Source organism: Macaca mulatta, chromosome Y (assembly GCF_049350105.2).
Source record: "Macaca mulatta isolate MMU2019108-1 chromosome Y, T2T-MMU8v2.0, whole genome shotgun sequence".
Lineage (NCBI taxonomy): Eukaryota > Metazoa > Chordata > Mammalia > Primates > Cercopithecidae > Macaca > Macaca mulatta.
In genome coordinates this window covers 4,531,617-4,558,031 of record NC_133427.1, presented here as the reverse complement: position 1 = coordinate 4,558,031, position 26,415 = coordinate 4,531,617, and the positions used below count along the sequence as shown (strand labels likewise).

Here is a 26,415-nt window from a genome sequence, read left to right as displayed (position 1 = left end):
CTCAGGAACACAGCTGGCTTCACCTAGTGGATCCCCCACCATGGCTGCAGGGGAGCCCCCCCAGCCAGTCCAGTGCCATGTGCCTGCACTCCTCAGTCCTTGGGTGGTCCATGGGAGGAAGTGCCACGGCAGAGCAGGAGGCCGCACGGGCCAGGGAGGCTAAGGCACGTGGCAGCCCACTGTGTGGGGGCCTGGGCGTGGCAGGCTGCAGGTCCCAAGCCCTTCCCTGCCCTTCCCAAGCCCTCAGGCAGCTGAGGCCCAGCGAGAATTCGCGCATGGCGCAGGCAGGTCAGCAGTGCTGTGGAACCGGGCACACCCTCTACAGCTGCTGGCCCTGGGCCGGTGGCACTGGCCAGCAGCTCCAAGTGTGGGGCCTGTGGAGCCCACACCTGCCAGAACTCATGCCAGCCAGTGAGCGCCAGGTGCAGTCCCAGTTCCCACCTGGGCTTCTCCCTTAACACCTCCCTGCAAGCAGAGGGAGCCAGCTCCAGCCTTGGCCAGCCCAGAGAGGGGCTCTCACAGTGCCCGGGCAGGCTGAAGGCCTCCTCACGCACAGCCAGAGTGGGCGCCAAGACCCAAGGAGGTGCCCAGAGTGAGCACGGGCTGTCAATATGCTGTCACCTCTCAACATTTTCTTGTTGACAACTAACTTGAATCCTTTGATCCTAAAATTTCTTTTTAATGTCTAGTTATTCTTCTTTTATTAGTATGGTTTTCAAAAATATTCAGAAAAAACCAGATCTTTGAATTATGATTATAGTCTTCTTAAACTTCACCTAATACTTTTCCATGTTATTTAGAAAGTATTTTAAAAGTACTTAGTGACAAGCTTTATAGGGAAAATATATATTGTTTTGAAGTTCTGACAATGTTGGTTTTTTTTTTTTTTTTTTTGTGAGGTGGAGTCTCACTCTATTGCCAGACTGGAATGCAGTGGTGCAGTCTTGGGTCACTGCAACCTCCACTTCCCAGTGTCAGGCCTGTGAGCCCAAGCCTGCACGTACATATCCTGATGGCCTGAAGCAACTGAAGAACCACAAAGTAAGTGAAAATGGACAGTTCCTGCTTTAACTGATGACATTCTATCATGGTGATTTGTTCCTGGCCCACTCTAACTGATCAATTGATCTTCTTCTGGACAATGAGTATCAGAAGCTCCCCACTGAGCACCTTGTAACCCCTGCCCCTGCCCACAAGAGAAAAAAAACCCTTTGACTGTAATTTTCCACTACATACCCTGTAAGACTGCCCCACCCCATCTCCCTTTGCTGACTTCTTTTTTGGACTCAGTCCACCTGCACCCAAGTGATTAAAAAGCTTTATTGCTCACACAAAACCTGTTTGGTGGTCTCTTCACACAGATATATGTGACACCCAGGTTCAAGTGATTCTTCTGCCTCAGCCACTTGAGTAGCTGAGAATACAGGCATCCACCAGCATGTGGCACTATGCCCAGCTAATTTTTATATATTTAGTACAGATGGGGTTTCACCATGTTGGCCAAGATTGTCTCAATCTCCTGAATTCATGATCCACCTGCCTGAGCGTCCCAAAGTGCTGGGATTAACTGTACCCAGTCACAAAATCAATTATTGAGCTTTAAGAGAATATGTTTTACAAAAGTTTATGTGACTTACCCTTCTTTTACTTCCCCCAGTATAGTACTTTACTTTTGACCTAACATTGTCTTTGACAATTACTGTATTATAATGGAAAGGATACTGGGAGTCAGGAAACTATCCAGTTACTTAAGTGCCTGTAGTCAAACTATGTAAATTTCTAGATATGTTTTTCTGCGTGTGTAAATGTGAAATTAATCAGAGTAGGCAATCCTTTAGGGCATAAAAATGTTTCATCCTAGAAAAAAGTAGTTGTTGCAATTTAAGAAATATGATAACTTTCTCATGTCATTTGAAAATCATGCAAATAAATCTGAGAAATAAATATTCTAAGATTAATAAAATAGTTTGTATTTCTCATTTTAGTAGAAAACTGTTTTATAAGACTTCTTAAATTCTTGAATGGAGAAATTTTTCTTGTGACTATTGTTGTACAAAATTTCTAATATTTTGGAGCCAGGCCTAATGCCCACACCTGTAATCCCAGCAACTCAGAAGCCTGAGTTATGAGGATCACTTGAACCCAGGAGTTTGAGCCTGTGGAGAGCTATGTTGTACCATGGCACTCTAGCTTGGGCAACAGAGGGAGCCCTCACACACACACACACATGCTTAACCATGAACACACACATAAATCATGAAAAATTTTGCCTTGCTGTGATTGTAAGATACAATGAATTTTTCTGAGTTTCTCTTCAAAGGTTTAGCCTGTTAACTGCCTTGTTCTTTGTTCCCAAACCTAACTTTCTTGTTCTACATGCCTGCTAGTTACTGTAAAAAGCCCACCCACTTCCTGACAGCTCTAATCAGTAACTCACATCTCTTCCCTTGGTTACATGTACCCATTGTTCCCCCAAAACTTCACATCTCACATGCTTCACCACTGTTCCTCATGTCCCTCTTTCCTTCCATATTTAGAAATATATTTGCAAGTAGCCAAGCAGGTCAGCTCAGATTGTGCAGTCCAACCCCAGCCCATGGGGAAGTGACAGAGGTAAGGACCATTCATCAGAGATAAAAATCCCCTGTTCTCCTTTGTTCCCTGTGCTCTTGCAATCTTGATTGATGTGAGTGGAACCCTTCTGCAGAGGTAAATTGCCTTGCTGAGAAAACTTTTGCCTGAGTTCTGGTTTCACTTTGCAGCACCAAGCATTTATTTCCAGAGCTTTTTTATATCCAACATGATGAATTGTTCTAAATGGATAATTTTAAACAATTCAAGTTAGTAAATGATTTTGAAAGAATACCAAGCCATTTCTTAATGGGAAAGAAAAATTCAAAACTCCAGATGCATGAGTTTTGTTAAAATAATAGAGATAAGTTTTACTGCTAAATTGCCCTAATTGTGGCAGAGTTGATAAAAATGTTGATTTTGTTGTTGTCATTGATTGTTTTGCTTAACTTAAATCTGTTGTAAGCATGAAGACAACTGAATTTAGGTAGTGGGGTAAATGTAGTTTTAAAAAGTGAAGACTGCTTTAGAATTTTGATTTTTTTACTTGGGATTTCATTGTAATTTTTTTTTTCCTTTTGGGTTTTTGAAAACTAAAGCATGGTAATTTTTATGTTTGCCAGTTTAAATATTAATAAAGGATGTTATTTATATAATGCAGCAATTGTGGTGAATCTAAGATTACTTCAGTATTTCAGTTTATAGAGATGTAACAAATGTAAAATTAGTCTTATACCTGGAATCAGAAAACTTGTTGAGAGACTATTTATTAGCAGTTTTTCCAGTGTTTGTAACATTTCTCTAGCAGTAGTGTAATGTAATATAAATCTGCTATACAAGTAAACTAATGTAAGTTAAGTGTTTGTAAAGTGTATGAATACTTTGATATCTTTTACGGGATCACTGAGTTTGAAGTTTTTTATGATGAAACCAGTATTTTTATTTACTCTAAGACAATTGAATTTTTCTGTTAGTCAAAGAGTGATTTTCCCTATTTTCAGTTTTTTTAGTATTAGTTTTTGTCATTTTTCCCTCTCAGAACAGTAATAACCTTGATGCCTGTTGCCAAGCCCTTTTCCAGGAGAGTAACAAATATTTATATTTGGAATACCATAGTCCAAATGACAAGATGAATAGAAATTACCATTTGTATATTAACTTGGGTATTCAGTCTTCTAGTGGTTATCACCCAGGAAATGCAGCTCAACTTAATGGTGGACAAATGCTGGTACATAGCTCAAGTGATGGGCATATTGATCTACACCAAAGAGTAGGTAAAACAGTGTATATATTTAGTTCAAAGACTAAGCTCCAGCTGTTGTAACTGCCACTTACAACTATAATTTAATTTTTATGATTGAACAGTACAGAAATGCAGGTATTCCTTCTTCACAGCCACCTCAACAGTCATTTTCCATGCAAATGGAAATGAATCTATCTGCTATGCAAAGATCTTCACTATCACTACCACCTCCTCCTCCTTCATTTGTACATATTCCTCAGTATAGTACAAATCCTGTTACCATTGCAGGATCTCAAAACCTTGCTTCTGGACAGATGGTACCAAGAGGTTTACAAATTCCAAGAAATATCTATGGTTCTCCTGCTTCTATTTGTGTGAGGCGCACCTGTCACAGTACGCCATGGCAGTCCTCACTACAGGGCCCACTGCCTCATTATAGCCAGTATGCTTTACCTGTTTATCCACATCAACAGAACTATCAGCCATCTCAGTATTCTCACAAACAGCAGATCTCTCAGTCAGCTTACCAGCCACCACCTACTTCTCAATGTTCTTCACCCTTCAGCTCTCCTCAGCATCAAGCACAGTCTTCCCAGTTGGGCCACCCAAGTGCTCATGTCTTCTTGCCACCTAGTCAGGACCTCCTGGCTGTCAGAAACAGTGAAATCATTCAGTAGCATGTATCCCATACACAACATTTAGCTCACCCAGAGGATTCATGAAAAGGATAAAAATTACAGTTGAACCTTCTCAAAGACCTGGAACAGCAGTTAATAGGAGTCTTTCACCCATCAGTAATCAACTTGCTTCATGGTAATTGGCATTTTCTCTATGCAGGCACTGTAACACCTTGAAGTTCTTCTTCAAGGGGAATGTATAGCCAATCAAAGCTTTCAATGAATGTGAATCCCATGCCCATTACATATACACAATGAAGTGGACCTTCGTGTGCCCTATCACAGTCTCCTCAGATAATACCACAACTATCTGCAGTTTTAAAAATTACTGTAGGTGGAGCAACAACTGAAAATATTTAAAATTTAGTGGACCAAAATGAATATTTGGCCAGAACCTATTCAGCCAATTTTAGTGACTCCAGGCCCTGGAGGAAAAAAAAAAAGTCAGAAATATCAGAGTTCTAGTTCTGAATCAGATGACTATGCCTACATACAGGGTGAATTTTAATTGTTTTATGAAATTCGATCTTTGTGGTGAAGTGAAAAATTCTTATTCAAAATAAAAGTTATTTATATTCACTATTAAGTTTGTTTAATATTTATTAAATGTTGAACAACATAATTTATAAGGATAAGGCAAGTCCTTCAGAGTCATCTATAAATTTACTTACATACAAAGTCCTATACATTTTTCTTATGAAAAATCCAGCATGAGAAAACCTAAAACACTTCTCAGGATAATGAGAGAAAGATGCCAATGAGTCAAATGTATGTTGTCAAAAGTACAGACTTCAGAGAGGGGAAAATACATTTTTAGAGGGAGTATAATCTTCATCAAAGTGAAAGAATTTAAACTTTGGGGGAAAATAGTCCTGAAAGGGGTAACGATAATTATAAGGTAGAAGTGGAATTAGAATGAACATACTAATATGTGTGATATTGGGCCTTTTTAAAATATACACATAGTTTGAAAGAATCTGATTGAAAATATCACATAACTACATGGATGTATAGGTGCAGCAGTTACATTTTGGACTATCTAGTTCTATTCCATATAAGTAGGATAAAACTTGAAAGAAATTTGAGCAAATGCCAATTAAAGTTAGATGATAGGATTTCTTATTATTATTTTATACATAATTTCCAGGTAACTTTTTCAGTGTTATCCTCTGCAAGCGCCCTATCTTTAATGCTATAGAGCCTTGCTGTTACATCAACAAGCAAGGATGGAGACGTTAGCAAAGCAACTGCAACTTGAGAAAGGGGAGCTAGAGCTATTAAAGGCTGAAGTTAATGACATGGAGCATGACCTGATGCACAGATGGCTAAGAAGGGTCACCTGCACTACTGTGATCCCAACGGTAAGTGATTTATTGGAATGTATTGGAAGGAAGATGAGGATATTAACTGTCTAGGCAATTTTATTTTTTAGTATTTACTTCCTGCATAGTGGTTGAAAACAATGCTTTTTGTCACAATAACTTGATGGCTTATTTTGTGTGTGAGTGATTCTAGGCTCATTAGTGACTTCAGATACTGACACATATAATCAAGATACAACATATTATTTTTATAAATTGCTTTCATTAAAAATAGAAATGAAGACTGAAACTTGACCAAGATAGAGACTGGAGATATTATTTGTTATTCTCCTTGAATTTATTTCTTCTAGGCTTTTCTTTTTTGAGGGGGGTTCTTGCTCTGTTGCTCAGTCTGGAGTACAGTGGTGCGATCTTAGCTCACCGCAACTTCTGCCTCCTGGGTTCAAGTAATTCTCACATGAGCCTCTCAAGTAGCTGGGATTACAGGGGTGCTCCACCATGCCTGACTAATTTTTTTTATTTTTAATAGAGACAGTTTAACCATATTCACCAGACTGCTCTCGTACTCCTGACCTCAAGTGATCTATCCACCTCTGTCTTCCAAAGTGTTGAGATTACAAGCGTGAGCCGCTGCATCCAGCTTGAAGTTTAATATTCTTTTCCAATGAGTTAAAAAGAGACCAGCATGAATTTGAAAGATGTATTGCCATAAACTATTTTTAATGCTTCTGAATTTTATTTAATATAAGTAATTTTAAAAACTGGATTTTAGAGTATTGTTAAAATTTATAAGAGGAATTAGTCTAATGAAAATATTGGCCGGGCGCGGTGGCTCAAGCCTGTAATCCCAGCACTTTGGGAGGCCCAGGCGGGCGAATCACGAGGTCAGGAGATGGAGACCTTCCTGGCTAACATGGTGAAACCCCATCTCTACCAAAAAATACAAAAAAACTAGCCTGCCGAGATGGCGGGCGCCTGTGGTCCCAGCTACTCGGGAGGCTGAGGCAGGAGAATGGCGTAAACCCGGGAGGCAGAGCTTGCAGTGAGCCAAGATCCGGCTACTGCACTCCAGCCTGGTGACAGAGTAAGACTCCGTCTCAAAAAAAAAAAAAAAAAAAAGAAAAGAAAAGAAAAGATTAGGGGGATATATATTTTATGTGTTGGTTGATACTTATGAAATTTAAGTTCTTTTTTTTTTTTTTTTTTTTTTTGAGATGGAGTCTTGCTCTGTTGCCCAGGCTGGAGTGCAGTGGCGTGATCTTGGCTCACTGCAAGCTCCACCTCCCAAGTTCATGCCATTTTCCTGCCTCAGCCTCCCAAGTAACTGGGACGACAGATACCCTCCACCATACCTGGCTAACTTTTTTGTATTTTTTTTTAGTAGAGACGGGGTTTCATTGTGTTAGCCAGGATGGTGTCGATCTCCTGTCCTCATGATCCACCTGCCTCGCCCTCCCAAAGTGCTGGGACTATAGGCACGAGGCACCGTGCCTGGCTGAAGTTTAAGTTCTTAAGCAATTCATAGTTTTTAAAATACTTCCCAAAATCTTGTGACATCACAATATTTCTGTGATTGAACCTACCATTTCACCTTTCAACATTTACTCAACTAACATTTTTGCATACAGTTTTTGAATGAGGTACTGTGCTAAGTGCTTATAGCGTATCTGCTAGTTGGAAAAAGAGGTGCATCAACAGATAATTATAATACAGTATCGTAAGAGCTATGTATACTTATTGATATTGATAAACTATCATATCAGCTAGATGAATGTTTATCATTCAATCATTTTTCACTCCCTTATATTATTCCCTTGGCATAATGCCCTAAGCCTACATCCCTGCATATATAAATCCTGTTTATTCTTTCTTTGGGTCTTACCATAATCTCTACTTTTTTTTCAGGGCCCTTCCTCAAAGTAATCTGTCTGCCTGTACATACCCTCTGTCTATTTCTGTCCTTATCTCTCTCCTCTCATGGTCTTTATAACTTTAGAGAAATGGGCATATACACCAGGCCTTTTGTGGTATGTCTGCAGTATGCAGTTGTCTTCATTTAAAAATTTTGAACTGAGATTCATGGCTTCAGAGGGGACCTATGAATTCTGTGAAATTACATGCAAAATTTTGTGTGTTTCAATGTGACACAGGTTTGTAACTTTCATCTGATTTTTGTAAGGCTATTAAATGAAAGGCATTGAGCAAGAGGAAGAGGTTAGGTACAACTGCCCTCAACTGTAGACAGTATTGCAATAGGAAGAAGGAAAGGTGAAGGCATTTTTGGAAGGGAAAAGAGTGTGAATTAGTGACTTGAAATCAAAACAGACTGAATTTCAGAAAGCAGTGAATATGATTCCCTGGCTCAAAAGTAAGATTTTTCAATGTCTTAACAAATATTAATATGCCTAATTTGAGGTTTTAGGACTTTATTGAATTGTCAGTAGGGAATCAGTGGAAGTTTTTGAGAAAGAGGCTTGAGTACAGGCATCTTCAACAACATAAAAATGCTGTTTCTAATAGTAACTAAATTTTAAACATTGATATCATTAACAGTTGTAAAATTAGAACTGTCTTCAAATGAAAGGTATCTTTTTGTTTGTTTTGTTTTTGAGACAGCCTTTCTCTGTCACCTAGGCTATAGTGAAGTGGTACAATCTCAGCTCACTGCAACCTCAGCCTCCTAGATTGAAGTGATTTTTGCACTTCAGCCACCTGAGTAGCTGGGATTCAAGGGATGTTCCACCATGCCCAGCCAATTTTTTTATTTTTAGTAGTGTTGGGGTTTCACCATTTGGCCAGGCTGATCTCAAACTCCTGGGCTCAAATGAACTGCCTGCCTCAGCCTCCCAAAGTGCTGGGGTTGTAGGCGTGAGTCACCATACCTGGCTGAAAGACATCTTTAAAGATAAATGAAAGGCAGTATTAATGTAAATCAACTCTTCTTTTTTTCTCCATTTGAAATCTTAATTCAGTTGTCTCATTAGGAAAGACATTGAAGAATATAACCAATTTGGTAATCCACCTGTGTTCATTGAGCACTTTGATTCCATTAAGTACCTGTATAAACAAATTTTCTTAGCCCAGAACTCACTTCTTTTAAAATAATCCTCTGAAATTGTTTTGCTAATGGCAAGCACTTACTATATGAAAATTTCTGCCAAATATGACCCTACTAAACTTTTTGTTGGTAGTAGGAAGCTATCTGATGCACAATGGGTTAGTGCTTCAAAATTATGAAAACAGTACTTATATTTTTATATTTTATATATATTTTATATTTATATTTTATTTATATGTCTCAGAGGTAGGATCTCTGTTGACCAGACCAGACCAGAGTGTTGTAGTATAATCATAGCATGCTATAGTCTTGAACTCCTAGGCTTAAGCAGTCCTTCTACTGCAGCCTCATAAGTAGCTAGGAGTACTATATATTTTAATTTTTATTTATTTTTAATTAATCTAGTTTTGTAAAAATGTGGTGTCATTCTGTTACCCTGGCTGGTCTTGAACTCCTGGCCTTACAATATCCTCCAAAAGCTCTGGGACTGTTTAGGTATGAGCCAGCATGTGTGGCCTGAAAATAGGATTTATATCAAAGTTTTTGTTTATGAGACTTCTTTAGACAATAGAAAAGAAAATGAGAGTTTTTTGAGGACACTACCATGCTGGACCATAATTTATTTATTTCATTGAGTTGAAATTCACGTCACAACTAACTTATTTTTAACTTTTTATTACAGAGAATTTCAAAGATACATAAAATTTCTAGAATAGTGTAATGAACTCTCATACCATTCAGCTTCAAAACTTAATTTATGTGGATAACAATATTTGGAAGATGAGAGATTTGAATGTCATTCCCAGGTTTTTCCACTTCTGGGCCCAAAGTAAAGTGAAGGACTATAGGGAGTGCATAGCTTGGGGGCAGTTTTAGATATTGGGTTTTAGAGTCAGATGAAAAATTAAATCCGACATCTACAATTTACATGTCACTGATATGTCCTTGAATAAGGTAACATTATACTTGTTTTATCCTATGAAATGTGCATGGTACAGTATTAATCTCATGAGAGTTTTGTTAGTATTATGTAACGTAATATACAAGACATTTAGCTCAATGCCTAACTTTGTAAAGATTCAGAAAAGTATAGGTTGCAAAATACTGGAAAAATCTTACCCATGTGTATCTGAAGCAAGTCTAAAATTTCTTTTCCTTTTAACTTTAGGAACATACATAATATAGGAATCTATTATGTGGGAATTAATCAGACAATAAAGCATTTAATCAGAATTCCCTTTTGGTTCATATAATTTTGGTAAACCCAATGCCTGCCAGTGCTGCTATGATACTGTGGAAAGGACGCGTACATAGGTTTTGGAGTTAAAATTGCTCTGGCACTCAGTGACTGTGTCCAATTTACCTATGTTTTATTTTTTCCATTTTTCAAGATAATATATACTTCACATATAATAATATTTTTATCAAGTAATTTTTCAGTAAATGCTGGGTAGCCTGATCTTTATCTTGCTCTTGTGTAGGGGTACCTAATAGAAAATTGACTTTTTTGTGCTAATCATACAGTATTAACTTCATGTTTTCAAACATTAATTTCTTAACAAGCAGTATTTTAAAAGTTAGTTACAAATACATTTACCTAATTTATTTGGAATATATGTATATGTCTAGCTATATATGTGGTTGCAGAAATGTATGCATAGCTGTGAATAATCTTTTTTAAAAATTATATGAAAGATGTGTAATAATCATCATTTCTCTCAATCTACCACTAAACCAAGCATTATATTAACTCCTGTGGAAGGTGTTAGCTCTTAAAAAGATTTGCATTCAGAACTTCTTATATAGGTCTGTATGAATTTATGAATGAAAAAATAATGTAAGACAGAAAGTCAGAAGTGCTGTTCAGCTAACTAAATTAAGTACCCTCAGAGATCCAAGAGAGAAATCCAAGTAACTGTAAATTACACAGTGAATCTTGAAACCCCTCCTCCATAAATACTTTTGATAATGGGTAGTTTCTATTGAGAGGCAGTTTTGTTTAATCAGAAGCTATGAAAAAAGATATAATATTATAAACAGTTAATTTAATGACTTCTAAGGAAGCAGGTTCTTCAACTACTTGACTTTTCTGATATATCCTAAAAAGAAAAGAACAGTTTTTCTTGCATATTCTGTGGAAGAGAACATTAGCTATGTAAGTGCTTTATATCTTTTGTTAAAGGGCAGGTATATGCTTCAAATTTTTTTCTGTATTACCTGGTAGCCAGACTTAAACATTTTATATGTTAATGGCTATATTTTTTATATGTTAATTACTCAGGGTTTTCCTTAAGTAATAAAACGATATGAACAGCAGTATTGACGTGTTAGTTGACTGTATATATGTGCATTTATTTCTGATCTATAGTTTATTCCATGGGCATATATCTGTCTTTATGCCAACATTATACTATTTTAATTACTGTAGTTTTGTAATATATTTTGCAAATAGAAGTACCCTTCTTCAAGCATTGTTTTCTTTATACTCAAGATCATTTTGGCTATCTGTGGTCTTTTATGGTTCCATATGAATTTTAGGATTTTGTTTTCTGTTTCTATTTTTTGTTTGTGTTTTTGAGACAGGGCTTCTCTCTGTCACTCATGCTGGAGTGCAGTGGTACAATCTTACCTCACTGCCACATTTACTCCCCAGGTTTGAGAGATCCTCATGTCTCAGCCTTCTCAGCTGAGACTACATTATTGCCATGCCAGGTAATTTTTTTTTTTTTTGTATTTTTTAAAGAAATAAGGCTTCACCATATTGCCCAGCCTGGTCTTAAACTCGTGGGCTCAAGCAATCTGCCTGCCTTAGCCTCCCAAATTGTTGGGATAACAGGTGTGAGTCACCACACTTGTCTTATTTCTGTTTTAAAAAATGTTAATTTTTTCTAACTTTTTAGTTCAAGGGAACATGTGCAGGTTTGTTAACAAGGATACACTTGTATCATGGGGGTTTGTTATAAAGATTATTTTGTCATCCAGGTATTAAGCCTGGTACCCAAGCTGTTATTTTTCATAGTAATCTATCTATGATTCTATGTTTGTGGCATCAGTGACATGAGAATTTATAATATCTCCCTTTATTTCTAATTTTATTTGAGTCTTCTCTCTTTTAGTCTAGCTAAGATTTATCAGTATTGTTTATTTTAAAAAACCATAGTTTCATGTACTTTTCTGTATTGTTTCATTTTCTAACTTCTATTTATTTATCCTCTAATTTTTGTTATTTCCATCTTCTGCCAACTTTGGACATGGTTTGCTCTCCCCTTGCCTCCCTTAATAGTCCATGTATAAAGTTAGGGAGAATTTTTTTTCCATTTTTTTAAGACAGAGTCTCACTCTGTTACTCAGATTTGAGTGCAGTGATACAGTCTCTGCTCTCTACAACCTTGGCCTCCTGGGGTCAAGCAATTCTCCTGCCTCAGCCTCCTGAGTGGCTGGGATTACAGGCCCATGTTATCATGCCCAGCTAATTTTTGTATTTTTAGTAAAGACAGGGTTTCACCATGTTGGCCAGGGTCATCTTGAATTCCTGACCTCAAGTGATCCACCCACCTTAGCCTCCCAAAATGATGGGATTACAAGTATGAGCCACTGTGCCTAGCCATTTTTTTCCTTTTAGAGCATATTTTATTGCTATAAACTTTCAAGTCATGCTTGAAAGTATTACTCTCTTTTTCTTACCGTTACAATGTAATATATTTCTTCATCCCATTACTTTATGTGTGTCTATTACTCTAAAGTGAGTGTCTTGTAGACAACTAATAATGGAGTTTTTTGTTTGTTTTAGCCACTGTACCTCATTTGATTGAGGAGTTTAGTCCATTCATGTTTAAAGGTGTTAACAGGAAGGACTTACTCTTCTCTCTCTCTTTTTAAAATTGTTTCTGTCTTGGTTTCTTTTGTTCCTCTTTTCTTCTGTTGCTAATTTCCTTTATTTATTTATTTATTTATTTATTTATTTATTTATTTGGTAGAGATACTCCTTGATACCTTCCTCTTTTGCTTTTGTGTATCACCTATAGGGTTTTTTCTTGTAGGAAAAATGGGGTTGACATATAACATCTTATAACATTCTATTTTAAGTTGACTTCAATCACATCCAAATTCTACACATTTCTCCTTCCATGGTAATATTTTTGTCAAAATTATATCCATTAAATTTTTGTAGTTATATTTTAAAGTACTGTTATCTCAGCTTATGGAGCTAGAGAGTAAAAGAATGGTTATCAGAGGCAGGAAATGGTAATTTGGAGTGGTGTGGAAGAGAGCTGGGGATAGTTCATGAGTATCCAAACAAAACAAAAGGAAACAAAAATAGAAAGAATGAACAAGACCTATTATTTGATGACACAACAGAGTGATTTGGTCAATAATAATATAATTATACATTTAATAATAAACAAGAGAGTATAACTTGATTGTTTGTAACACCAAGGATAAATGCTTGAGGGAATGTATACCCCATTTTATGCATTGCATGCCTATGTCAAAATATTTCATCTACTCCATAAACATGCATCTACTATATGCCTACAAAAATTAAAATTAACAATTAAAAAATGTCATATTTAACTTTACATTAAAATTAAAAGTGATTTGCATACTAACATTATAGTATTATTTATTCTGTATTTGTTTATGTTTTTACCTTAGGATTTACTTTTATACATTCCTATCTTTGTGGGGTTTTTTATTTGTTTGTTTTACTGTTTAGATCATCCTTTAATTTTAACTTAAAAAACTAGTAGTAGGTATCTAGTGGTAATGAATTCCCTTTACTTTTGTCTTTGTTTCTGTGTCTGTTTATTTTGGAATATTTTTATCTCTTTTATTTTTTGTTTATTTTTATCTTTTGGATTTTAAGCAACACTTATTTATTAGTTCACAGTCCAGTAGGTCAGAAATCTGGCACAGTGTGGCTGCTCTCTGCTCAATGTATCAGGTGCTGGGAGGCTGAAATCAAGGCATCAGCCAGCTGGGTTCTCCTGTAGAGGCTCTAGGAGAAAATTTGCTTCCAAGCTCATTCTTGTTGGTGGAATTTAGTTCTGGCTTCCCTTATACAACTAGTTGGAGAAAATTCTGTCCTTTTAAGGAGCTCATATGATTAGGTAGGATTACCTAGATACTTGTCCTACCTCAAGATCAACAACCATAATTATATGTGCAAAATCCCATTACAGCAGTATCTAGATTAGAGTTTGGTTGAATAATGGGAAGAAAGTTTATGTGTATCAGGGGCTCGGGGTCTCCGGGGCTATAATGGTTAATTTTATGTGCAACTTTACTGGGCCACAGGATGCCCAGATATGTGGTCAAACATTATTCTGAGTATTTCTTGAGGATGTTTTTGATATTTTAACATGTAAGTCAATAGACTACAGTAGATTGCCCTCTCTAATATAGGTGGGCCTCATCCAATCAGTGAAAGGCTTGAATAAAACAAAAGACTGTTTCTTTCTTGAAAAAGAGGGAATTTCTTTTGCCTCAATGCCTTCAGGCTGGAACTTTTTTTTTTTTTTTCTTTCCTGACTCAAACTGAAACAAACGTCAGCTCTTGCTGGGCTCAAGCCTACCAGACATCAAACTGGAACTATGTCATTGGCCCTGGTTCTTAGATCTTTGAACTTGGACTGCAAACATACCATCTTCTTTGCTGGGTTTTCAGTTTCCCAACTACAGATCTTGGGACTCATCAGGCTCCATAGTCATGTAGCCAGTTCCTTTTAATAAATCTCTGTATGTCTTTGTCTCTTTCTCTCTGTACATATATGTATATGTCTTCTATTAGTTCTCTTTTTCTGAAATAGGGGCCTTCTTAGAATCTGCCTACCATACAAGGGAATCAAAATTCTTTTTCTTTCTTTTTCTTTTTAATACTTTAAGTTCTAGGGTACATGTGCGCAACATGCAGGTTTGTCACATACATATACATGTGCCATGTTGGTGTGCTGCACCCATTAACTCATCATTTATATTAGGTATATCTCTTAATGCTATCGCTCCCCCGCTCCCCTCCCCATGACAGGCCCTAGTGTGTGGCGTTGCCCACCCTGTGTCCAAGTGTTCTTATTGTTCAATTCCCACCTGTGAGTGAGAACATGCAGTGTTTGGTTTTCTGTCCTTGTGATAGTTTACTCAGAATGATGATTTCCAGCTTCATCCATGTCCTTACGAAGGACATGAACTCATCCTTTTTTATGGCTGCATAGTATTCCATGGTGTATATGTGCCACATTTTCTTAATCCAGTCTATCATTGATGGACATTTGGGTTGGTTCCAAGTCTTTGCTATTATGAATAGTAATGCAATAAACATTTGTGTGCATGTGTCTTTATAGCAGCATGATTTATAATCCTTTGGGTACGTACCCAGTAATGGGATGGCTGGGTCAAATGGTGTATCTAGCTCTAGATCCTTGAGGAATCGCCACACTGTCTTCCACAATGGTTGAGCTAGTTTACACTCCCACCGACAGTGTAAGTGTTCCTATTTCTCCACATCCTCTCCAGCACCGTTGTTTCCTAACTTTTTAATCTCCATTCTAACTGGTGTGAGATGGTATCTCATTGTGGTTTTGATTTGCATTTCTCTGAGGACTAGTGATGAACAGCATTTTTTCATGTGTCTGTTTGCTGCATAAATGTCTTCTTTTGAGAATTGTCTATTCATATCCTTTGCCCACTTTTTGATGGGGTTGTTTGTTTTTTTCTTGTAAATTTGTTTGAGTTCTTTGTAGGTTCTGGATATTAGCCCTTTGTCAGATGAGTAGATTGCAAAAATTTTCTCCCATTCTGTAAATTGCCTGTTCACTCTGATAGTAGTTTCCTTTGCTGTGCAGAAGCTCTTTAGTTTAATTAAATCCCATTAGTCAATTTTGACTTTTGTTGCCGTTGCTTTTGGTGTTTTAGACATGAAGTCCTTGCCCATGCCTGTGTCATGAATGGTATTGCCTAGGTTTTCTTCTAGGGTTTTTATAGTTTAGGTCTAACATTTAAGTCTTTAATCCTGAATGGTATTGCCTAGATTTTCTTTTAGGGTTTTTATGGTTTTAGGTCTAACATTTAAGTCTTTAATCCATCTTGAATTAATTTTCATATAAAGTGTAAGGAAGGGATCCAGTTTCAGCTTTCTACATATGGTTAGCCAGTTTTCCCAGAACAATTTATTAAATGGAAAATCCTTTCCCCATTTCTTGTTTCTCTCAGGTTTGTCAAAAATAAGATGGTTATAGATGTGTGGTATTATTTCTGAGGGCTCTGTTCTGTTCCATTGGTCTATATCTCTGTTTTGGTACCAGTACCATGTTGTTTTGGTTACTGTAGCCTTGTAGTATAGTTTGAAGTCAGGTAGCATGATGCCTCCAGCCTTCCTCTTTTGGTTTAGGATTGTCTTGGCAATGCGGGGTGTTTTTTGGTTCCATATGAACTTTAAAGTAGTTTTTTCCAATTCTGTGAAGAAAGCCATTTGTAGATTAATGGGAATGGCACTGAATTTATAAATTACCTTGGGCAGTATGGCCATTTTCACAATATTGATTCTTCCTATCCATAAGCATGGAATGTTCTTCCATTTGTTCGTGTTCTCCTTTCTTTCTTTTTTTTTTTTTTTAAACACAAAATGAAGTTTATGTCTTCATTAAAAAATCCACTTTAGATAAAAATATAAATGTAATATAATAAACACTAGATATCTCACATAAGACAGCCTGAAATTACTAAAATTTCTATTTATTCTTTAGTCCCACTGTTTATACATGAATAAATGTATGCTATAAATATGTTCATACTAAATATATATTCATATAAAATCAATTCAGCTAATCACAAACCATATATTTCTGTCTCATCTCAGAAACATATAGTAAGATATAGACTACAGTAGTTGCCAAATCAACTTTTTTCTTTTCAAAGAAATAGCTGTGTTCCTCTCAATAAGGCACATGGTTTCTGATTGTAAGGAACCAAGGATATGAGTCCTTATATATATCTTTATATATATAAGATATAAATATATAATGGAAACTGTAAAAGATATATCTCTTACATATCACAAAAATTTTTTTTAAATTTAGTTTCATTTTTCTCTCCCTCTACAAAAAAGGTCCGAATCAATGAAAAAATCCCATCCAGAACTATACTCTCCTCCCCAGAACCCCCCCACAAAGCAAAAAACAAAAAACAATTTTGTTCATATATTTCCCTTGAGGTCTTAATTGGTTTAGTCTGTAGAATTTCCTTTTGGGTGACATTATCAGAAGAAATTACCCTGTATCATTACCTATGGTCAATGAACTTTGACAGGCCTTCCTTCTCGCTTGTCTGCATCTGAGTAGAGGTTGCAAGCAATTCTCTGAGACAGGAAGGTGTCGTCTAGACACGACCCTTTGAAGTTTCTTTTACTTCCATCTTCAGCTCACTGAAATTTCATTTTTGGGGGTCATCAACCTTAACCACTCAGAGCTCAATGATGCTGCTTTAATTATTATAACCATTTACTGTACTACTCTGTACAAGAGGAAAAAGTCTGACTGGCTATGGAATTTGCCTGGAATTCATTCAGTGTCAGCCTTCCAGGGAGAAAGACAGAGTGAAGCTGGGAAGAGGACTTTGCAAATCGGAAAAGTCCACGTGAAGGGAGTTTATCTCGGTCGGGATAGAAATTTTTCGTTTGTTTTTCTGAGGAACAGAACATCTCATTGCAAATTTGCAGTTTAAAATGGGTAATAATCAATAGTGACAGAAAAAAAGGTGCTCCAGACATTTTCTTAACTAATTTTAAAAGCTTGCATTGTTGTAATTTTATTCTTTTTACATTACCCTCATAAAGCAATGTAGTTAATTTTTTTGACACTACATTGGGCAGAGTTTCAAAAGAATTAATATTTGTCCCTTTAAGAAAAATGCTCATTCCCCTCAATGTGCCCTATTTTCTCTAATGGATAGAGTAGATTGGGGATAAAGGTCTGATATTTTTGTCTTTAAGATAGTCCTTGGCTTATTCATCTTAAGTGTAATATTAAAGAAGTGGTAACTTTAATAGACTCTGAAATTCCTTCAGAGTTTTTTTTTTTTTTTTAAATATTTTGAGTTCTAGGGTACATGTGCATAATGTGGAGGTTTGTTACATATGTATCCTTGTGCCATGTTGGTGTGCTGCACCCATCAACTCGTCATTTACATCAGGTATAACTCCCAATGCAATCCCTCCTCCCTCCCCCCTCCCCATGATAGGCCCCGGTGTGTGATGTTCGCCTTCCCAAATCCAAGTGATCTCATTGTTCAGTTCCCACCTATGAGTGAGAACATGCGGTGTTTGGTTTTCTGTTCTTGTGATAGTTTGCTAAGAATGATGGTTTCCAGCTGCATCCATGTCCCTACGAAGGACACAAACTCATCCTTTTTTATGGCTGCATAGTATTCCATGGTGTATATGTGCCACATTTTCTTAATCCAGTCTGTCACTGATGGACATTTGGGTTGATTCCCAGTCTTTGCTATTGTGAATAGTGCCGCAGTAAACATATGTGTGCATGTGTCTTTATAGCAGCATGATTTATAATCCTTTGGGTATATACCCAGCAATGGGATGGCTGGGTCATATGGTACATCTAGTTCTAGATCCTTGAGGAATTGCCATACTGTTTTCCATAATGGTTGAACTAGTTTACAGTCCCACCAACAGTGTAAAAGTGTTCCTATTTCTCCACATCCTCTCCAGCACCTGTTGTTTCCTGACTTTTTAATGACTGCCATTCTAACTGGTGTGAGATGGTATCTCATTGTGGTTTTGATTTGCATTTCTCTGATGGCCAGTGATGATGAGCATTTTTTCATGTGTCTGTTGGCTGTATGAATGTCTTCTTTTGAGAAATGTCTGTTCATATCCTTTGCCCACTTTTTGATGGGGTTGTTTGTTTTTTTCTTGTAAATTTGTTTGAGTTCTTTGTAGGTTCTGGGTATTAGCCCTTTGTCAGATGAGTAGATTGAAAAAATGTTCTCCCATTCTGTAGGTTGCCTGTTCACTCTGATGGTAGTTTCTTTTGCTGTGCAGAAGCTCTTTAGTTTAATTAGATCCCATTTGTCAATTTTGGCTTTTGCTGCCATTGCTTTTGGTGTTTTAGACATGAAGTCTTTGCCCATGCCTATGTCCTGAATGGTACTACCTAGGTTTTCCTCTAGGATTTTTATGGTATTAGGTCTAACATTTAAGTCTCCAATCCATCTTGAATTAATTTTCGTATAAGGAGTAAGGAAAGGATCCAGTTTCAGCTTTCTACTTATGGCTAGCCAATTTTCCCAGCACCATTTATTAAATAGGGAATCCTTTCCCCATTTCTTGTTTCTCTCAGGTTTGTCAAAGATCAGATGGCTGTAGATGGGTGGTATTATTTCTGAGGACTCTGCTCTGTTCCATTGGTCTATATCTCTGTTTTGGTACCAGTACCATGCTGTTTTGGTTACTGTAGCCTTGTAGTATAGTTTGAAGTCAGGTAGCGTGATGCCTCCAGCTTTGTTCTTTTGACTTAGGATTGTCTTGGAGATGCGGGGTGTTTTTTGGTTCCATATGAACTTTAAAGCAGTTTTTTCCAATTCTGTGAAGAAACTCATTGGTAGCTTGATGGACATGGCATTGAATCTATAAATAACCTTGGGCAGTATGGCCATTTTCACTATATTGATTCTTCCTATCCATGAGCATGGTATGTTCTTCCATTTGTTTGTGTCCTCTTTTATTTCACTGAGCAGTGGTTTGTAGTTCTCCTTGAAGAGGTCCTTTACATCCCTTGTAAATTGGATTCCTAGGTATTTTATTCTCTGAAGCAATTGTGAATGGGAGTTCATTCATGATTTGGCTCTCTGTTTGTCTGTTACTGGTGTATAAGAATGCTTGTGATTTTTGCCATCGATTTTGTATCCTGAGACTTTGCTGAAGTTGCTTATCAGCTTAACGAGATTCTGGGCTGAGATGATGGGGTTTTCTAAATATACAATCATGTCGTCTGCAAACAGGGACAATTTGACTTCCTGTTTTCCTAACTGAATACCCTTATTTCTTTCTCCTGCCTGTTTGCCCTGGCCAGAAATTCCAACAGAATATTGAATAGGAGTGGTGAGAGAGGGCATCCCTGTCTTGTGCCAGTTTTCAGATGGAATGCTTCAAGTTTTTGCCCATTCAGTATGATATTGGCTGTGGGTTTTCATAAATAGCTCTTACTATTTTGAGATATGTTCCATCAATACCGAATTTATTGAGAGTTTTTAGCATGAAGGGCTGTTGAATTTTGTCAAAGGTCTTTTCTGCATCTATGGAGATAATCATGTGGTTTTTGTCTTTGGTTATGTTTATATGCTGGATTACGTTTATTGATTTGCCTATGTTGAACCAGTCTTGCATCCCAGGAATGAAGCCCACTTGATTGTGGTAGATAGGCTTTTTGATGTGCTTCTGGATTCGGTTTGCCAGTATTTTGTTAAGAATTTTGCATCGATGTTCATCAGGGATATTGGTCTAAAATTCTCTTTTTTTGTTGTGTCTCTGCCAGGCTTTGGTATAAGGATGATGTTGGCCTCATAATATGAGTTAGGGAGGATTCCATCTTTTTCTATTGATTGGAATAATTTCAGAAGGATTGGTAACAGCTCCTCCTTGTACCTCTGGTAGAATTTGACTGTGAATCTGTCTAGTCCTGCACTTTTTTTGGTTGGTAAGTTATTAATTATTGTCTCAATTTCAGAGCCTGTTATTGGTCTAGTCAGGAATTCAACTTCTTCCCGTTTTAGTCTTGGGAGAGTGTATGTGTCCAGAAATTTATTCATTTCTTCTATGTTTTCTAATTTATTTGTGTAGAGGTGTTTATGGTATTCTCTGATGGTAGCTTGTATTTCTGTGAGGTTGGTGATGATATCTCCTTTATCATTTTTTATTGCATCTATTTGATTCTTCTCTCTTTTCTTCTTTATTAGTTTTGCTAGCAGTCTATCAGTTTAGTTGACCTTTTCAAAAAACCAGCTCCTGGATTCCTAGATTTTTGAAGGGTTTTGTCTCTATCTCCTTGAGTTCTGCTCTGATCTTACTTATTTCTTGCCTTCTGCTCGCTTTTGAATATGTTTGCTCTTGCTTCTCTAGTTCTTCTAATTGTGATGTTAGGATGTCAATTTTAGATCTTTCCTGCTTTCTCTTGTGGGCATTTAGTGCTATAAATTTTCCTTTACACACTGCTTTAAATGTGTCCCGGAAATTCTGATATGTTGTATCTTGGTTCTCATTGGTTTCAAAGAACATCTTTATCTCTGCCTTCATTTTGTTATGTACCCAGTAGTCATTCAGGAGCAGGTTGTTCAGTTTCTATGTAGTTGAGCGGTTTTGATTGAGTTTCTTAGTCCTGAGTTCTAGTTTGATTGCACTGTGGTCTGAGAGACAGTTTGTTATAATTTCTGTTCTTTTACATTTGCTGAGGAGTGCTTTACTTCCAACTGTGGCCAATTTTGGTCAAGTGCAATGTGGTGAAGAATGTATATTCTGTTGATTTGGGGTGGAGAGTTCTGTAGATGTCTATTAGGTACTCTTGGTGCAGAGATGAGTTCAATTCCTCGATATCCTTGTTAACTTTCTGTCTCATTGATCTGTCTAATGTTGACAGTGGGGTGTTGAAGTCTCCCATTATTATTGTGTGGGAGTCTAAGTCTCTTTGTAAGTCTCTAAGGACTTGCTTTATGAATCTAGGTACTCCTGTTGGGTGCATATATATTTAAGATAGTTAGCTCTTCTTCTTGAATTGATCTCTTTACCATTACGTAATGGCCTTCTTTGCCTCCTTTGATCTTCGTTGGTTTAATGTCTATGTTATCAGAGACTGGGATTGCAACCCCTCCCTTTTTTGGTTTTCCATTTGCTTGGTAGATCTTCCTCCATCCCTTTATTTTGAGTCTATGTGTATCTCTGCATGTGAGATGGGTCTCCTGAATACAGCATACTGATAGGTCTTGACTCTTTATCCAATTTGCCAGTCTCTGTCTTTTAATTGGAGAATTTAGCCCATTTACATTTAAGGTTAATATTGTTATGTGTTAATTTGATCCTGTCATTATGATGTTAGCTGGTTATTTTGCCCGTTGGTTGATGCAGTTTCTTCCTAGCATTGATGGTCTTTACATTTTGGCATGTTTTTGCAGTGGCTGGTACTGGTTTTTGCAGTGGCTGGTACTGGTTGTTCCTTCAGAAGCTCTTGTAAGGCAGGCCTGGTGATGACAAAATCTCTCAGCATTTGCTTGTCTGTAAGGGATTTTATTTCTCCTTCACTTATGAAACTTTGTTTGTCTGGATATGAAATTGTGGGTTGAAAATTCTTTTCTTTGAGACTGTTGAATATTGGCCCTCACTCTCTTCTGGCTTGTAGAGTTTCTGCCAAGAGATCTGCTGTTAGTCTGATGGGCTTCCCTTTGTGGGTAACCTGACCTTTCTCTCTGGTTGCCCTTAACATTTTTTCCTTCATTTCAACTGTGGTGAATCTGACAATTATGTGTCTTGGAGTTGCTCTGCTCAAGGAGTATCTTTGTGGCATTCTCTGTATTTCTGGAATTTGAATGTTGGCCTGCCTTGCTAGGCTGGGGGAGTTCTCCTGGATGATATCCTGCAGAGTGTTTTCCAACTTGGTTCCATTCTCCCTGTCACGTTCAGATACAGCAATCAAACGTAGATTGGTCTTTTCACATAGTCCCATATTTCTTGGAGGCTTTGTTCATTTCTTTTTACTCTTTTGTCTCTAAACTTCTCTTCTTGTTTCATTTCATTAATTTGATCTTCAATCACTGATACCCTTTCTTCCAGTTGATCAAATTGATTATTGAAGCTTGTTCATTTGTAACATAGTTCTTTTGCCATGGTTTTCAGTTCTCTCGGTTCATTTAAGGACTTCTCTACGTTAGTTATTCTAGTTAGCCATTCGTCTAATCTTTTTTCAGGGTTTTTCACGTCTTTGCAATGGGTTCAAACTTCCTCCTTTAGCTCAGAGAAGTTTGATTGTCTGAAGGCTTCTTCTCTCAACTCGTCAAAGTCATTCTCTGTCCATCTTTGTTCCATTGTTGGCAATGAGCTGCATTCCTTTGGAGGGGGAGAGGTGCTCGATTTTTAGAATTTTCAGCTTTTCTGCTCTGTTTTCTCTATATTTGTGGTTTTATCTACCTTTGATCTTTGATGATGGTGATGTACAGATGGGGTTTTGTTGTGGATGTCCTTTCTGTTTGTTAGTTTTCCTTCTAACAGTCTGCAGGTCTATTGGGGTATGCTTGAGGTCTACTCCAGACCCTCTTTTCCTGGATATCAGCAGCAGATGCTGCTGAAGAGTGAATATTACTGAACAGCATATGTTGCTGCCTGATCTTTCCTCTGGAAGCTTCATCTCAGAGGGGTACCCGGCCATGTGAGATGTGGGCTGTCAGTCTGCCCCTGGTGGGGGGTGTCTCCCAGTTAGGCTACTGGGGGTCAGGGACCCACTTGAGCAGGCAGTCTGTCCATTCTCAGATCTCAGACTCCATGCTGGGAGAACCATTACTCTCTTCAAAGCTGTCAGACAGAGACATTTACATCTGCAGAGGTTTCTGCTGCCTTTTGTTTGGTTATGCCCTGTCCCCATAGGTGGAGTCTACAGAGGCAGGCCAGCCTTGAGCTGTGGTGCACTCCACCCAGTTCGAGCCTCCTGGCCACTTTGTTTACCTACTCAAGCCTCAGCAATGGCAAGCACCCCTCCCCTAGCCCCGCTGCTGCCTTGCAGTTAGATCTCAGACTGCTGTGCTAGCAATGAGGGAAGGTCTGTGGGCATGGGACCCTCTGAGCGAGACACGGGATATAATCTCCTGGCGTACCATTTGGTAAGACCCTTGGAAGAATGCAGTATTAGGGTGGGAGTGACCTGATTTTCCAGGTGCTCTGTGTCACAGTTTCCCTTGGCTAGGAAAGGGAATTCCCTTCCCCTATGTGCTTCCCAGGTGAGTCAATGCCTTACCCTGCTTTGGCTCTCGCTCAGTGGGCTGTACCCACTGTCCTGCATCCACTGTCTTACATGCCCCAGTGAGCTGAACCTGGTACCTCAGTTGGAAATGCAGACATGAACCGTCTTCTGTGTCACTCATGCTGGGAGCTGTAGCCTGGAGCTGTTCCTATTCAGCTATCTTGGAACCAACCCTATCTCTTTTATTTTATTTTTATTTTTATTTTTATTTTTATTTTTTGAGATGGAGTCTTGCTCAGTCCCCCAGGCTGGAGTGTGGTGGTGTAATCTTGGCTCACTGCAAGCTCCACCTCCCGGGTTCATGCCATTCTCCTACCTCAGCCTCCCAGGTAGCTGGGACTACAGGCACCCGCCACTACACCCAGCTAATTTTTTTTGTATTTTTAGTAGAGATGGGGTTTCACCGTGTTAGCCAGGATGGTCTCGATCTCCTGACCTCATGATCCACCTGTCTCAGCCTCCCAAAGTGCTGGGATTACAGATGTGAGCCACCACGCCCAGCCATCTCTTTTATTTTTGAAGGACAATTTTCCTCAAGATAGGGGTTTTGGTTGGCAAGTTATATCCTTTTTTTGCATTTATTATCCTATTTCTTTCTGGCTTGCAAAACTTGTTTGAAGAAATCTGTTTGTGACGTTACAAAATGAATATGTCCCTTTTCTCTTGTTACTTTTAACATTCTCTATTGGTCCTTTGACAGTTTGATTGTACTGTGTCTTAGCATAGACCTCTCTAGATTCCTCATCCTTGGGATCCCTTGCACTTCATGAATCAGGATTTCTATTTACCTCTCCAGTTCCTGGAAAGTTTTGCCATTATTTCTTTAAGCTTTCTGTCCCATTCTCTTTCTCTTCTAAAACTCTTAGAACTTGTATGTTGATTCATTTGATGTTGTCCCTCCAGTCCCCTAGGCTTCCTTCACTCTTTGCTTTTTATTCCTCTGACTGGATAATTTACAAACATCTGTCTTCAAGTTTGCTAATTTTTTTGTTTGGTCTTCTCTGCCGTAGAATCTCTATATTCAGTTTTATAGTTGAGTTATTGTATTCTTCAGCTGAAGAATATCTTGTTCTTTTTATGGCTTCTATCTCTCTGTTGACATGGTGATTTTGTTAATGCATCATTTTTCTTGTTTCATTTAGTTGCCCAGCCATATTCACTTGTAGCTTACTGAGTTTTGAATTTACAGTAAATGATGATTATTTTGAATTTTTGTTAGGCCATTCATAGATCTTCAGTTAATGGAGATCACTTATTTGCTTGTGCCATATATCCCTCATTGTATTTCTTGTAATTTTGCATTGGTGTTTGTGCATTTGAAGAAAATAAACTATCTTTCCCAGCATTTACAGATGAATTTGGCAGAGAAATATCTTTACCAATCAGACTGGCTAAAGATTCTAGGAACCTCTCAAATTGTTTCTATAGATGTACACAGTTGGTTTTGCTCCCTCACTCATGGGGAGCAATATCAGACTTGTATGCCTTCTTTTAAACTTACAGCGCTTGACAGTCTGCAATGAATATACAGTGCTCTATAGTCTGCAGTGAAAAGCGGGAAATATCTTTCCCCACTTTTCCCTAGGACAGCGCACTGAAAGACCAGGATGTTGGATTCATATTCCAGACTTCTCCCTTGTTCTTGAAGAAGTCTCAGAATTATGTGCCATCTCCCAATCTTGCAGAACCATGTTGGGTAGAGAAAGCCACCCAATCCTTTGGGTGCACCGAAAGACCAAGATGTTGAATGAACACTCCACTCTTTTTTTTTCCTCCTGGGGGATGAGGAATGTCTCACATAGTGTGCCATGTTTTCCCAATCTCAACAAGCTGTGCAAGTATTGAAAGCTGCCACCCATTTTCTTTTTTCTTATCTGCCCCCAGGCATTTGAACTATGCCATTTTCCTCAGTGTTCCAGGTGAGGTGATGCAGAAACAAATCCTTTGGGCAGTGCCCCTAAAAAGGCAGGGTTTAGGATACATACTCCACTCTCCTTCAACCCCTCTCCCATCACACACACACACATACACACACACAGGAGAAGTCATGGGCTAGTGGGATCTCTTTTGGCAGTGCAGAATGAGGAGAGGCGTTTTTCTGGGGTACTGCACATTCTTCACTTGATTACGAACTGCTCATAAAGGTATTTTTATACATATATTGTCCAACTGGTGTGTCTCTGGGAATCAAGGGCTGGTACTCACTATTCTACCAACTTGCAGATGTCACTAGCTGTCTGCTTTTCATATATGGCTTTTATATTGTTGAGGTTATTTTCCTGTGTTTCATAGTTTCCTGTTTTCCTAGTCTGCTTTTAACATCTGGCTTTTATTATGTTGAGGTTGCATTCCTGTGTTTCCTAGTTTTGAGTGTTTTTCATCATGAAAGTGTTAAATTTTGATAAATGCTGTTCTGCATTGATTGAGATGATTGTATTTTTTACCTTTATTGTACTACAGTGATATATTACACTAATAATTTTCATGGGTTGAACTATTCTTGTATCCCAGAAATAAACCCCACTTGCTCATG

General features: G+C 37.9%; 1 protein-coding gene across 1 annotated transcript; it reads left to right on the top strand.

Annotated features, from left to right (window-relative positions):
- Nucleotides 1–275: 275 nt before the first annotated feature.
- LOC106995379 (TGF-beta-activated kinase 1 and MAP3K7-binding protein 3-like) lies at nt 276–4,491 on the top strand. The gene is given in 3 exon segments (XM_077989814.1): nt 276–422; nt 3,611–3,875; nt 3,878–4,491. Coding segments are annotated over 3 exon segments (1,026 nt in total).
- The last annotated feature ends 21,924 nt before the right edge of the window (nt 4,492–26,415 follow it).